Here is a 15,294-nt window from a genome sequence, read left to right on the forward strand (position 1 = left end):
GCACTATTGTTGGGCTGAGTCTGAGGACAGGTAGTCAGGCCTGAACTGGGCCCTGTACTGTGCTTCCATTTTTCCCGAGATCTCATAAACTGTGCCTGGCCTTTCTGATAAGGAGCTGGCGTTGGTAGGCCTATTTCAAGTTAGAAATCATATGATCAAGGCATGTTGATTCTCTGGGGTTGGTTTACGTTCATTTTAGACCTCTAGAGATGCCAAAGAATGTACAGACTACCATACATTTGTGCTCATTTTGCATGTTAGTAAGGCTGTGCTCAAAATCCTTCAAGTTAGGCTTCTGTAGTACACAAACCAAGAACTTCCAGGTGGGGTTTAGAAAAGGCAGAGGAACCATAGATCAAATTGCCAAAATTCGGTGGATCATAGAGAAAGCAAGGGAAATACAGAAAAACATCTGCTTCATTGACTACACTAAAACCTTTGACTGTATGGATCACAACAAAATGTGGAAAATTCTGAAAGAAATGGGAATGCCAGACCACTTTACCTGTCTCCTAAGAAACTTGTATGCAAGTCAAGAAGCAACAGTTAGAACCAGACATGGAACAATGGATGGGTTGCAAATTGGGAAAGGAGGACGTCAAGGCTGTATATTGTCACCCTGCTTATTTAACTTATATGCAGAGCATATCATGTGAAATGCTGGGCTGGATGATGCAGAAGCTGGAATCAAGATTGCCAGGAGAAATATCAACAACCTCAGATATGCAGATGATACCACTCTAATGGCAGAAAGAGAAGAGGAACTGAAGAGCCTCCTGATGAGGATGAAAGAGAAGAGTGAAAAAGCTGGCTTAAAACTCAGCATTCAAAAAACTAAGATCATGGCATCCAGACCCATCACTTCATGGCAAATACATGGGGAAAAAGTGGAAGCAGTGACAGATTTTATTTTCTTGGGTTCCAAAATCACTGCAGACCATGACTGCAGCCTTGAAATTAAAAGATGCTTGTCCCTGGAAGGAAAGTTATGACAAACCTAGACAGCATATTAAGCAGAGGCAGCATAAAAAGCAGAGACATTACTTTGCCAACAAAGGTCTGTGTAGTCAAAGCTATGATTTTCCCAGCAGTCGTGTATGGATGCGAGAGCTGGATCATAAAGAAGACTGAGTGCTGAAGAACTGGTGCCTTTGAATTGTGGTGCTGGAGAAGACTCGTGAGAGTCCCTTGGACAGCAAGGAGATCCAGCCAGTCAATCCTAAAGGAAATCAATCCTAAATATTCACTGGAAGGACAGATGCTGAAGCTGAAATTCCAATAGTTTGGCCATCTGATGGGAAGAGCTGACTCATTGGAAAAGACCCTGATGCTGGGAAAGACTGAAGGCAGGAGGAGAACAGGGAAACAGAATGAGATGGTTGGATGTCATCACCAACTCAATAGACATGAGTTTGAGCAAACTCCAGGAGCTAGTGAAAGAGAAGCCTGGTGCACTGCAGTCCATGGGCAATGAGTCAGATACGACTGAATAACTGAACAACAACTTTGGTCCACACCTGCCTTTCCTAGGGTGGCCTGGCGCTCCCTGTCCGGAGGGTTTTGGATACTGATGTTGTCTCTCCCCCTTCATTAGCATACACACTTCTCATTTATCATGCCATCCTTTTACCCAGGCCACCTGTTGTTCCGAAGTGGGGAAGAGGTGAAGATAGCTATGAGAGAAACCCAAGGTGCCTGAAGCATCTGTCAGACTACTCTAGATGGGATTCGTGCTGCCAGCCTGGAGGACTTACAGATATGTTAGTTTATAGGAGACGGATGAATTCTCTGTTTATGGTCCCAAGGCTCCTTGGATTCAGGTTATTATTGTAAAGTTAAGGCTTCCTCAGCTGCTCTCTGCTGCTCTGACACCTGATTCCCGGACTCTGGGACTAAGAAAATGAACTCTGTTGCTTCTGTTCTGCTCAGACTCTTGCTGGTTACACAACATATGTTGTTGAAAAAGAGAAGATTCTGTGCCAGCTGCCCTGAGTTGAGAAGCTAGGGAAAAGGCCTTCGGCATTGGTTTATAACTATGGTATCAAGAGAAGAGCTGACCTTCTATTTATTAGTTCACGTCCATCAGTAAAGTTAGAAGATCAGCCCCAGTGCATTCCCAGAGGAGAGTCCTCTGCTGGGTATGTGTGGTGCTGTCACAAAGCAGTGCTGCCTCTCACTTGCCTGGGCATTGGGGGCCTCTCTGGTCTGTGAACATACCTTCCCTCTGTGCCACTTGGTGCTGGCAGCTGGGGAGCACAGAGCCTAGAGTAGCAGCTGGGGGGAGGGGGTGCAGGGCCGTGGGGATAGTGGAGGGATGTTGCGCACACTGGGGGACCTGGGGCTTTCCCGCTCCCGGCTCTAGCTGCTGGGGCTGTGCTGTGGGAGGCCAAGCAGTGGCAGGAGCAGCCAGCCTTGGACAGTGCTTGTCAGAGGAGGCCTGTTGTGGCCTGTCTGTACCAACGAACTTTGCCAGCCACTCTCAGTTTCCACCTGCATTAAGACTTGAGTTGACTTCTTAACTGTAAGCCTTGAAATTTTGGATAATGCTCGTATTATAAATATGCACTATTAGCTACTGTCAGTATAAAACAAAGTTCTTGAATGATTTTTCTACCTATACTTAAATTTTCTGAGCAAACTCTTTTGGAGGCTGTTCTTGACTTGTTAATGCTGTCTGGATTACACATAGAGGTTTGTGTTTCACAAGCTTTGCATTTAGTACCAAGGGGCCAAGCCAGTCAGTCCTGATGCTGGAGCTTGTTTTGTGGGGGTACAGGTCAGCAGTGGCCTGGATTCTGGACCTGAATCCAGGTGACCATTGGCCCATCATTGTTGGCATGGGAAGTTGTCTCACCGCTGCCTCTGACAGTTGGAGGAGACACCGCTTGCCCAGCTGCTCAGTGATGAGCTGCAGACTACAGAGTGGGTTTTCATCATTGTAATCCAAGGCTCCAAAATTATTCCAGCTGCTTAGGGTGGTCCAAACGTGGCAGAGAACAGAGCATATAATGGATATATAGGGACGCTGTGTTCACATTTTGGGCCTAGAAGGAGAGGTTACAGGTACAGCTACACATCCTGTGTAGCTTGTCACCTGTGAGACTTCAGCAAGTTCCTTAACTGCACTGAGATTCAGTTTCTTTATCTAAAACATAGGATAATACTGTCCTTCCAGGGTAGATGTGAGAAGTGGTTCAGTTGGCATAGCCCACGCCTTCAGTCCATGGTGGCTCAGATGGTAAAGCATCTGTCTGCAATGTGGGAGACCCAGATTCGATCCCTGGGTTGGAAAGATCCCCTGGAGAAGGAAATGGCAACCCACTCCAATATTCTTGCCTAGAAAATTCCACGGATGGAGGAGCCTGGTAGGCTACAGTCCATGGGGTGGCAAAGAGTCGGACACGACTGAGGGACTTCACTTTCTTTGTAGTATTCTGACGATGACCATGATGACGCCATTTCTGATGAGGCTTTCCCAGAAACACTTGTAGGAACTCATGTGAATAAGCCTTGCATGTTGGGTTTAGGAGACGAGGCTGTTTTTCTTCAAAGATGAGATGGGGTTTGGTTGGAGACCCTTTTGGATGTAAACCTGTCCTGGGCTAGTCACCCTCACATAGCTTCCAGTCTGTTCATAGTGGCTGCTGGATGAGGGAGATGGGGGCCAGGTGGCCCCTTCACCACTGCTAGGGAATGGCCTGAGCGTATATGACCTGCAGAAGGCCAGAGGGCGAGTGGAGTCATCTTTATGAGTGAAACAGTACACTGGGGTTTTCCTCCTAGTGAGATTCTTAAAGCTGAATGAGCCCTGTCCTCAGCTTCTGTGTTTAACTCACCATGAGTGACTGTGTAGCTGTACCTGTAACCTCTCCTTCCAGGCCCAAAATGTGAACACAGCGTCCCTATATATCCATTATATGCTCTGTTCTCTGCCACGTTTGGACCACCCTAAGCAGCTGGAATAATTTTGGAGCCTTGGATTACAAGGATGAAAACCCACTCTGTAGTCTGCAGCTCATCACTGAGCAGTTGGGCAAGCGGGTGTCTCCAACTGTCAGAGGCAGTGGTGAGACAACTTCCCATGCCAACAATGATGGGCCAATGGTCATCTTCCCTGGTGGGACTGGACCCAGGCTGCAGATGTTCCCTCTGAGAAACTCGGACTCTGGGGCCATACCTTTTTCTGTTTGATTAACCATGAGGTGCAGACCTTTTAATGCAGTCAAAGCCTCTTCTCCAGCACAATCAGGATTGCTATTCGTTGGTTAATTTTTAAAAGGCAGAGAATTTGGGAAATCCTATAAAATGTAAATGTATACAATAAACATTTTATTTTAACTTATGCATGTAAGCATCAGATGTGAGGGGAGCCCTGGCCTAGAGCACAGTGACACACATCATCCACCAGGGATGATAAATAGTGCAGTAGTGATCTTGCCCCTGGTTGAAGTGGACTAAATGGACTGAAGTGACATATTTCCCATCTCTAGTGAGTCCTGCCAGCTGGAAGCTTTTCTGTCAGAAGGAAATTTTCTGAACGAATTGGGTTTGAGGAAGGCTATAAATTACCTAATATGCAAAATTGTATTATTGTTGTTTTTAAATTATTGTTATTGGTAACAGAAGCTTTTTTCTCAGTTAATTGTTTTTAGACCTTTTTAAATTTTCTTATCACAAAGTAATACATGTTCTTTGTAAACAACTAAAGAAAACAGTATGGAAATTTGTAGCATAAAAAACAGAAGTTCCCTATAATTCCATCCTCTAGAAAGCTACCCATGGTAACAGTTTATTGTGTGCCTTCAAATTTCTATATGTATATATAATTTTAAAATAAAAATAGGCTCACATGACACATTGCTATTATGGTCACTGCTTTTTTCCCCCAGGCTTCTCTGTCCTTCACTATCTTCTGGAGTTTGTTCAAACTCATGTCCATTGAGTCAGTGACGCCATCCAACCGTCTTTATCCTCTGTCGCCCCCTTCTCCTTCTGCCCTCAGTCTTTCCCAGTGTCAGGGTCTTTTCCATTGAGTCCGCTTTTCGCATCAGATGGCCAAAGTATTGGAGTTTCAGCTTCAGCATCAGTCCTTCCAATGAGTATACAGGGTTAATTTCCTTTAGGATTGACTGGTTGGATCTCCTTGCTGTTTAAGGGACTCTCAAGGGTCTTCTCCAACACCACAGTTCAAAAGCATCAATTCTTTGGCACTCAGCTGTCTTTATGGTCCAGTTCTCACATCCATACATGACTGCTGGAAAAACAATAGCTTTGACTATAGATTCCTCTGTCAGCAAAGTGATGCCTCTGCTTTTTAATACACTGTCTAGGTTTATCATAGCTTTTCTTCCAAGAAGCAAGCATCTTTTAATTTCAAGGCTGCAGTCATGGTCCACAGTGATTTTGGAACCCAAGAAAATAAAATCTGTCACTGCTTCCACTTTTTCCCCATGTATTTGCCATGAAATGATGGGTCTGGATGCCATGATCTTAGTTTTTTGAATGCTGAGTTTTAAGCCAGCTTTTTCACTCTTCTCTTTCATCCTCATCAGGAGGCTCTTCAGTTCCTCTTCTCTTTCTGCCATTAGAGTGGTATCATCTGCATATCTGAGGTTGTTGATATTTCTCCTGGCAATCTTGATTCCAGCTTCTGCATCATCCAGCCCAGCATTTTGCATGATGTGCTCTGCATATAAGTTAAATAATCAGGGTGACAGTATACAGCCTTGGCATAATCCTTTCCCAATTTGCAACCCATCCATTATTCTATGTCCGGTTCTGTTGCTTCTTGACTTGCATACAAGTTTCTTAGGAGACAGGTAAAGTGGTCTGGCATTCCCATCTCTTTCAGAATTTTCCGCAATTTGTTGTGATCCACACAGTCAAAGGTTTTAGTGTAGTCAATGAAACAGAAGTAGATGTTTTTCTGTATTTCCCTTGCTTTCTTTCTCTATGATCCACCGAATGTTGGCAGTTTGATCTCTGGTTCCTCTACCTTTTCTAAACCCAGCTTGTACAGCTGGAAGTTCTCAGTTCGTGTACTACAGAAGCCTAACTTGAAGGATTTTGAGCACAGCCTTACTAGTTTGCAAAATGAGCAAAAATGTATGGTAGTCTGTACATTCTTTGGCATCTCTAGAGGTCTAGAATGAACATAAATCAACCCCAGAGAATCAACATGCCTTGATCATGCAATTTCTAACTTGAAATAGGCTTGCCAACACCAGCTCCTGATCAGAAAGGCCAGGCACAGTTTATGAGATCTCAGGAAAAATGGAGGCATAGTACAGGGCCCAGTTGTTGAAGCCTAGCTTGAAGGATTTTGAGCATTACCTTGCTTGGATGTGAAATGAGCGCAATTATGCAGTAGCTTGAACGTTTTTTGGTGTTCCCCTTCTTTGGGATTGGAATGGAGACTGACCTTTTCCAGCCCTGCGGTCACTGCTGAGTTTTCCAAATTTGCTGGCATATTGAGTGAAGCACTTTCACAGCATCATCTTTTAGGATTAGAAATAGCTCCACTGGAATTCCATCACCTCCACTAGAAACTGTATTGTGGTGTGATTTACATAGCATAAACTTCATCCATTGCAAGTGTACCATCTCTGCCTCCCTTTTTAACACTTGTATTCCATTGTATGATAACTTACATGTAACCCCTCCCCTATTGATAGACGTTTACCACTTAAGTCTTACGCTCTTGCAGACAAAACGGCAATACATTCTTGCACAGAGTTTTGGGTATTTGTGTGAGTGTAGCTATAAAAGAAAATCCTAGAAGTGTTATTTTCTGGGCCGCAGTGTATAAATATTTAAAATCAATGCAGGAATTACCAAAACATCTGGTGTAACTTTATAAGTGATCTGTGAATCGATAGGAAGAAAATGACACACATCTTTGTCCACCAGGAGATTAAATGAAGTTCATAAATGTACTTGGTCAAGAAATCTGGTTAGCAGTTCAGTCACAGCAAATCTCTGATTTCACTAGACCTTCCCAAGGACGCTGGCTCACAGAGTAGAGTTCCACTTCCCCACATTTCCCTAGTGGCTGTACCATTTACTTTACTTTTTCTGCTCTTTAACTGAGTGCCTATGTCCTAATATCCTCACTAAATGTTTTAATCTTTGCTAATTGGGGCAGGAGTAATTAATTTGCATTTTAAAAATTGGCCTTATTGGGTTGCATATCTTTTTGTGGGCTTATCAGCCGTTGGCATTTCTTTCCATCCAGTGGTTCCCCACGGAACTCTCCCACCCCTGCCGAGATCATCAGCATTAGAAGATGGCACAGCCACCCTGATCCCAGGGAAGCTGCGCTTCTAATGAGGCCCCATGTTTAGAAGGTTAAGCCTTTTTATTTGCTAGACAGTTTATTCTCTTGCTTTTCTTTCACCCTTTGGCAGAACCACTGCTTGGGAGGATTAAAGGTAGATAGCTTAGAACCTAGGCTTTGTCTATCCAGTAAGAGTCCTTACAAAAAGTGTTCATGAACACTTAAACTGATTTCAAACCCAGAGTGTCTGGTTCTTGTGTCTAAGACCAAATATGAGGCCTTGACGGGCCAGTTAATCCTGCCTCGTGGTTAGTTAGAAGGAAGAATGCTTAGGGGTAGTGTCCTCTGGCAGTCTTGCTGGCAGATTACTTTGTCCAAAGCCAAAGAAAAAGCTTAGCAATTTTGGTCCTGTTTCAGGACTAATGGTTTATAAACTAGTCCTCTGGAAGAACTCATTGTGCAAATTCTTGGAACTTACTGAATTAAAAATAGATACCTGGACAGTCCTCAATAACTATGTCTTAAGAAACAGATTGAATGAACTCCTTTGTTCAACAAATATTGCGTAGCAACCTGTTAGGAGCCAGGCACCCTCTTGGGTGCTAAAAATGTGAGGATAAACAGAGCAGAAGGTCCTGGTCTTACAGAGCTTACTTTCTAGTTGGGAGAGAAAACAACAATAGTCAGGAGAACACCGAAGAGTTTCTGAGATGAGAGCTATTAGTGCTATGAAGAGAATGGAACAGGAAAATGAGATTGAAGGATGGGAGCAATACAGGATGTGCATATCTCAGGTGAGGTGGTCAACAGGGGCTTCCAAGGAGGTGACCTGGAAACTGGGAAAAGAGGGGCCTGACACTTGGCCAACTGGGAGCAAACTGGGAAAAGAGAGTTCCAGACATTTTGAAAATACAGCTGTGGCAAGATGGAGCATGGTGAGTGTGGTATGTAGCGAGAAGGCCAGAATGGCCAGAAGGGATGAGGGGAGGAGGTCAGGGAAGCAGGTGGAGCCTGAGTCATATAGTCCCTCGGCCTTGAGAAGGAGCCTGTGTTTTATTCTTCTGCTGTGGGAAGGCTTTGTGTTTGTTTTGTTGTTTTTAAAATTCTTTTAAAGTACACCGCTCTAAGGTATAAAGTTTGACTTTTGGCAGATTTGTTTGCCATGGGAGTTTTAGGTGAAGAGTGGCATAATTTTTTTTTTTAAGAGTGGCATAATTTTATGTTTATGTTTAACTATATATATTTTTGAGACTTCCACAAAGAGCTCTGTGGAGGATGGATGGATGGATGGATGGACAGACTGACCAGCAAAAAATAGACTTTTTTAAAAAATTAATTAATTCATTGCACAGAATCTTGTTTCACCATGAGTGATCTTCAGTCTTTGTTGCGGCATGTGGGATCTTTAGCTGCAGCATATGGGATCTAGTTCCCCCACCAGGAATTGAACTGGGGCCCCCTGTTGCTCAAGTGCAGAGTCCCAGCCACTGGACCACCAGGGAAGTCCCTGCAATAGTCTTATTATGGAAAATAGTGTGACTCTTGAGTGGGACATGTAGAAAGAGCCATTGCCCGTGGCCTTTGGAGCTGCTGCTCTGCCACCTCTGTCCCAGGTAAAGGCTAGGAAGTGGGGCAGGAGTGATGGGTGTGAAACCCACAGCCGTGGGCAGGTTAACTTTGGCTCAACCCTGCAGGCTCTGCAGGCCCCCAGCAGCATTTGCACTGGTTTCTGCTCTGACAAGATGCTCACTGGTCTTAGTGATCAGATTCAGTCTGGGTTCTCCTGACTGGGCCCAGCTGACTCAGCCTCCTCTCTGTGAATCATGTGATTGAAGGGGTGCTGGGGTTCACCCCTGGGGTGTGATTTCTGAAGGCTGTTAAAAAGGTCTCTTTTCAAAGATATCTCTTCCATCAACCTGAAATTCCACCCCTAAAATACCTGGATTTTGAGTATATGAGGACACCTACAAGTCACTCCCTATATGATGGGAGGCAGCAGAAGTTGACTATCTTGCTTCCCCAAGTGACAGTGGAAGGAGTGGGGGTGTAAAGCAGGTAATTCTGGAAGGTTGCGTGGGGACTGAGAGAGACCCAGGACCTGAGGCCCTGTGTTCCGAGGAGACAGGTTGGGGAGGGGCTGCACAGAGGCCCAGCGAGCCTGCTATGGGAAGAGGGCAGCGGTCCTGGGGATCACTGAAGAGACACTCAGTCCCCTTGCCCTCCCATCTCCTGGCAGTGGCTCTGGGTGAGAGGAGGCAAGTTCATCAGAGGCCTCTCACTCTGTGGGGTGAGCACCCCCAGCTGAACTCTGACCATGGCGCTCCTCACTGAAGCCGCCTGCTCAGCCAGCCCTCGGGGCAGAAGCACTGGCCTGCTCTTCCTCCTGAATCACAGCGTGATGATGGGGGTCTCGTTCCATGGTGTTTCTTGAATCAGTCAGCGATGTGTCAGTTCAAATTTTTTCCTCACTCTGACTCTAGAAGAAATTCTGCAGCAGCCCCTAGTTGACTTCACGGTGCGTTTCCCATCCTTAGCCAAGAGCAGCATGAGATGTCTTGACAAGAACCAGACTTGACTTTTCCTCGGTGACCTTCAAAGCCTTTCGAGTTGCTCTAGAGTCCTCTTTCCTGACAGTCCTTCAGTGTTTCCTGAGCGTGTCCTGTGTTCCCTGCCTGTCTGTGGTGAGGCTGGAGACCAACCCTGCCTGTCTGTGGTTTGCTCCATCCTGAGCTGTGCCCTGATGCTCTGTGCAGAGTGTCCCTGTCACCGCTGTTTGGTGCTCACCTTTCAGAGCACCACAATCTGGAGAGTTCTTCCAGTGGCCATCCTGTGGGGCTGATGGAGGCTGGCGGACCAGGGAACCGCAGCCTGCTGAGCTTTGTTTTGGTCCCACATGGGAAGTGCAGGCCAGAAGATTTGAAACCAGAAGTACAGTGATGCAGTGGCTAATGATCTTGGTTGTATTTAGATGATGGCATTTTAGGTAATTTCACTTTCTCTAGTTTCCAAACTTATCACAATGATTTATTATCTAAAAGAGAAACGAAAGACTTCTGGGAGGCCCTGCATTCACAGCTTGCAGACAGAGGAGCACTTTCTTGCTGTGCGCAGGTGGGCCTGCACCTGAAGGCGCATCTTCATCTGACCGCGGTGCCTCTCTGCTCCTTCTTGCTGTGACATGCTCACTACCTGCTAAGCACAGAGCAGTTTTACTCTCTTGTTAATGCTCTAGTGAAGTGAATGCAGCAATTTCTTACATTTTATAGAGAGGCAGATTGAGGGCCAGGAAGGTTAAGAGCTTTCTCTGGCCCCACCTAAGTTGCCGGCATGAGATTTTGAGCCCAGAGTTTGCACGCTGAGTGCTAAGCCATCACTTCCTCTGGCCCATGACGGAGCCTGGTGTGCTCCGCTCCATCTGTTCAGGTCAGTGCCTGCTTTCTTCTAGGTGCTGGGCTGGGTGTGAGGGTATAAACACGAATAAGTTAAGGAAGTGTCTGCCTCCTTAACTAATTGTCTAGTGAGAGAGAGAAACAGATCCTTAGCATTGCATGTGAAGTGTTAATCTGAGGGTGTTCATAGGAGACTTTGGGGAGCCAGAGGGAGGAAGGAGGCTTAGCTCAGTTACAAAGGAGGCATGTCTTAGAGTGGTCTGAACTAAATCTTAAAGAGTTATCCAGGAGAGGAAATAATGGGGGCCCTGCCACACTGAAGGGACTGTGTGAGCAATAGCTAGGTCGGGAGATGCCGGACCATGGGGACCTTGTGTTACCAGCTTGAAAAGTCCAGTTGTGTTCCCTGAGGGGAGGGAGATAGGGTGGACTCTGGAAAGTTTTAAGCAAGGCGTGTCATCTCAGCTCACTCCAGCCACAGTGTGGGGGTGTTTATGGGAAGAGGACCAGAGTCAGGAGGACACATTGATGGCAGGAGATGGTCCTTGGCCTCAGGGAGCCTCCAGGGCCCTCTCTGCCCTTGTGGTCCAAATGTGAATAATACATTTACCTGTCAAATGTGAATAATACATTTCACTGTTGTCGTGAAGAGAAGAAGTAATGATGTGAAATCCTGGACTGAATGCCTGATGCAGGGTAGTGGTGAGGCAATCACACCACTCACCCACTGCAGCTGTTTTGTTTTCACGTTGATCCTATGAAGTCGACAACGGAGGATGCTTAGACCCAGAGGAGTTAAGTGACTTGCTTCAAATAATAAAACTTTTGATAAAGCAGAGACTAGATTTCAGGTTACTTACCCCGAATGGACTGCCTTTAGTTCCTTGCTGTAAGAATCACCTGCCTCTTCATTTCTCCTTGAAAGGTGGCACAGTTCAGTTCAGTTCAGTCGCTCAGTCGTGTCTGAGTCTGCAACTCCGTGAACTGCAGCACACCAGGCCTCCCTGTCCATCATCAGCTCCTGAAGTTTACCCAAACTCATGTGCATTGGGTCAATGATGCCAACCAACCATCTCATCCTCTGTCATCCCCTTCTTCTCCTACCTTCAATCTTTCCCAGCATCAGGGTCTTTTCAAATGAGTCAGTTCTTCACATCAGGTGGCCAAAGTATTGGAGTTTTAGCTTCAGCATCAGTCCTTCCAATGAATATTCAGGACTGATTTCCTTTCGGATGGACTGGATGGATCTCCTTTTAGTCCAAGGGACTCTCAAGAGTCTCCTCCAACACCACAGTTCAAAAGCATCAATTCTGCAGCGCTCAGCTTTCTTTATAGTCCAACTCTCACATCCATACATGACCACTGGAAAAACCATAGCCTTGACTAGACAGACCTTTGTTGGCAAAGTAATGTCTCTGCTTTTTAATATGCTGTCTCGGTTTGTTATAGTTTTTCTTCCAAGGAGTAAGCGTCTTTTAATTTCATGGCTGCAGTCACCATCTGCAGTGATTTTGGAGCCCCCCAAAATAGTCACTGTTTCCACTGTTTCCCCATCTATTTCCCATGAAGTGATGGGACCAGATGCCATGATCTTTGTTTTCTGAATGTTGAGCTTTAAGCTAACTTTTTCACTCTCCTCTTTCACTTTCATCAAGAAGCTCTTTAGTTCTTCACTTTCTGCCATAAGGGTGGTATCATCTGCATATCTGAGGTTATTGATATTTCTCCCGGCAATCTTGATTCCAGCTTGTACTTCTTCCAGCCTAGTGTTTCTCATGATGTACTCTGCATATAAGTTAAATAAGCAGGGTGACAATATACAGCCTGGACGTACTCCTTTTCCTATTTGGAACCAGTCTGTTGTTCCGTGTCCAGTTCTAACTGTTGCTTCCTGACCTGCATACAGATTTCTCAAGAGGCAGGTCAGGTGGTCTGGTATTCCCATCTCTTTCAGAATTTTCCACAGTTTGTTGTGATCCACACAGTCAAAGGCTTTGGCATAGTCAATAAAGCAGAAATAGATGTTTTTCTAAATCTCTCTTGCTTTTTCGATGATCCAGCGGATGTTGGCAATTTGATCTCTGGTTCCTCTGCCTTTTCTAAAACCAGCTTGAACATCTGGAAGTTCACGGTTCACATACTGTTGAAGCCTAGCTTGGAGAATTTTGAGCATTACTTTGCTAGCATGTGCAATTGTGTAGTAGTTTGAGCATTCTTTGGCATTGTTTTATTTGAGATTGGAGAAGGCAATGGCACCCCATTCCAGTACTCTTGCCTGGAAAATCCTATGAACGAAGGAGCCTGGTAGGCTGCAGTCCATGGGGTCGCTAAGAGTCGGATACGACTGAGTGACTTCCCTTTCACTTTTCACTTTCATGCATTGGAGAAGGAAATGGCAACCCACTCCAGTGTTCTTGCCTGGAGAATCCCAGGGACGAGGGAGCCTGGTGGGCTGCCATCTATGGGGTCGCACAGAGTCGGACACGACTAAAGTGACTTAGTAGTAGCAGTATTTGGGATTGGAATGAAAACTGACCTTTTCCAGGCCTGTGGCCACTGCTGAGTTTTCCAAATTTGCTGGCATATAAAGTGTAGCACTTTCACAGCATCATCTTTTAGGATTTGAAATAGCTCAGCTGGAATTCCATCATCTCCACTAAACTGTCCTAGGCTAGCACTTGGTCAGTCAGCCACACCCAGCTGCAGGGGAGGCTGATAACGCAGTCTACATGCTAGCAAAGGGATTTCCTTAGAAAGAGAGGGTCCAGGAGGGTTGGGGTGGGGGTTGGTAAACAGCAGACTTCCTCAGAGTCTTCCTGGAATTTTCTCCCTGCCCAGAAGACACTGAGTACATTTGGGGTTTTCACACCACTAACGGGTGTTAAAGAGGCTCAGCTGTTGGGGTGATAATTTATAATTTAGAGAAAGTGCAAACACACTTCTGGGCTCTTCCTTGACTGCTGGTGAGGGTGGATTTACTCACCCCCAACCCCAGGAGTTTCTGTCCTTTGGGATTGGGGTCCTGGGCACTTAGAACCAGCAGTGTGGTTTGAGGTTACTGAAAGAGCCACCTATCTCAGGTGGCTTGTATTTCACCCTGGCTCCACTGCTAAGGACCTGGTGATCTGGGACACATCACCTCTTCCCCCCACCATTTTCCTCACCAGGACCCACCAGGACCCTTCTGGCTGTGACTCAGAGTTCAAACTGCCTAGTTTATTCAGCAATCCCCAGCTGGCACTGGTGGGGCTGCTTTGCTTGCAGGGCTTGCTATGGAATTGGGAATGGGGCTGCTTGTGTTTGTCCCAGTAAACAGTCAGTTACCTTTGACAGGAAGCCTGTGTCGCATGAGGCCCTAGGCCATGGTACAGTTTGAGAAATGAGGCCATCAGAGATGTCATCCTGGTCAGCAGCCTGTCATTGGGTAGAAGGCTCCAAAATTATGGATTATTTTTCCTGGCTTCAGGTCACTGGAAGGAGAGTGTTTGCCCCCAGGAAAGAACAAGAAAGCATGAGCTCACTGTCTCTGGAGCTCCCCCACCCCAGAGGGTAGAGAAGCCTGCTCACAGAGACCCAGGGTCTCACATAGGGACCGGTGATTTTGTGGTCCCAGTGAAGAGCCTGTGACTCTGATTTCCGTAGCCTGTGACATGGCACTGCCCAGGATGTCTTCTGTTGTATCACTTTGTGAAATGCAAGACCCTCCAGTGGTCACTGTGTAGTGTGCGATCACCTTCCAGCTTTATGAGTATGATTTCAGTCATAAAAATACACACATTCCACATGTTTTATTTTGTAATTGAATTGCCTCAGTGGATTTTCCTGGCCAAGAGAAGCTCTCTGCCAAGAAAGCTGCCCCATTCATGAGCCTCTTTCTGTACTGTGTTCACAGCAAGGGGTGATTTTATACCCTCATCGTGCTGGTTTGGGAAATACCATGAGATAAAGAGGGGCACAGGGGAATGCCACCTCCTGGGAACCATGTCTACAGAAGCCCAGGTTGCCCCATCGTCGTTCAGCCTCGAACCCTGCTTTCTGTTCCCCTGGCAGTCAGGAGCCTCTTACTGCCCCTTACACGCCTCTCACTCTCCTTCACTCAGGCTGCGCCGGCTTGGACCACACATCTCTCTTAAATTGTGTGGTTTAATTTCAAAACGGTTCCACTTTTTACTACTTGGTTTCTAAGTAGAACTGCAGCTGCTCTGTGGAAATTATTTCCCTTCCAATTCTTGTGGTTTGACTTTTAGTGCCACCTGATATGTCTTCTTGTGACCTGAAACACCCTGTATAGAATCCTAGCTCTTCCTCCGCTCAGTGAGTGCTTGGAGTATCAGCTGGGCAAGGCTCCAAGGAGGGTGGGGAAAGGGGGTGCCTAGCCCCTGTCCTCTAGGTGCTGACTCAAAGCTGTGTGCAAAACCACGTGGCAGCATTACATGAGCAGCGGCGAGGCTGCCTGTGTGAAACGCAGCATCCACTCCCCCCTGCTGCCGTCCAGTTGTGTGGCAGCAAAAGCATGAGACTTCTGAAGCATGACCAACTGTGCCCTGGTCCTCCCAGGGGAGGGTGTGAGCTGAAGCTCAGAGCAGGTGGGCAGAGAGGAGGGCAGGTGGGAGTCTTGCCAGCCCCACT

General features: G+C 46.2%; 1 protein-coding gene across 2 annotated transcripts in view; it reads left to right on the forward strand.

Annotated features, from left to right (window-relative positions):
• STIMATE (STIM activating enhancer) overlaps positions 1-15,294 on the forward strand; it is a 54,030-nt gene that overhangs the window by 15,412 nt on the left and 23,324 nt on the right. Inside the window, exon 1 of one of the 2 annotated variants that reach the window (XM_042236090.2) lies at positions 7,942-8,070. The exons of the other annotated variant lie outside the window; for it this stretch is intronic. Coding sequence (XP_042092024.1) covers positions 8,040-8,070 — 31 coding nt within the window. The 5' untranslated portion in view covers positions 7,942-8,039. Of the gene's footprint in view, positions 1-7,941; positions 8,071-15,294 lie in introns of those variants that run through there. 2 annotated transcript variants of the gene reach the window in all.

This window comes from Ovis aries, chromosome 19 (genome assembly GCF_016772045.2).
Source record: "Ovis aries strain OAR_USU_Benz2616 breed Rambouillet chromosome 19, ARS-UI_Ramb_v3.0, whole genome shotgun sequence".
NCBI lineage: Eukaryota > Metazoa > Chordata > Mammalia > Artiodactyla > Bovidae > Ovis > Ovis aries.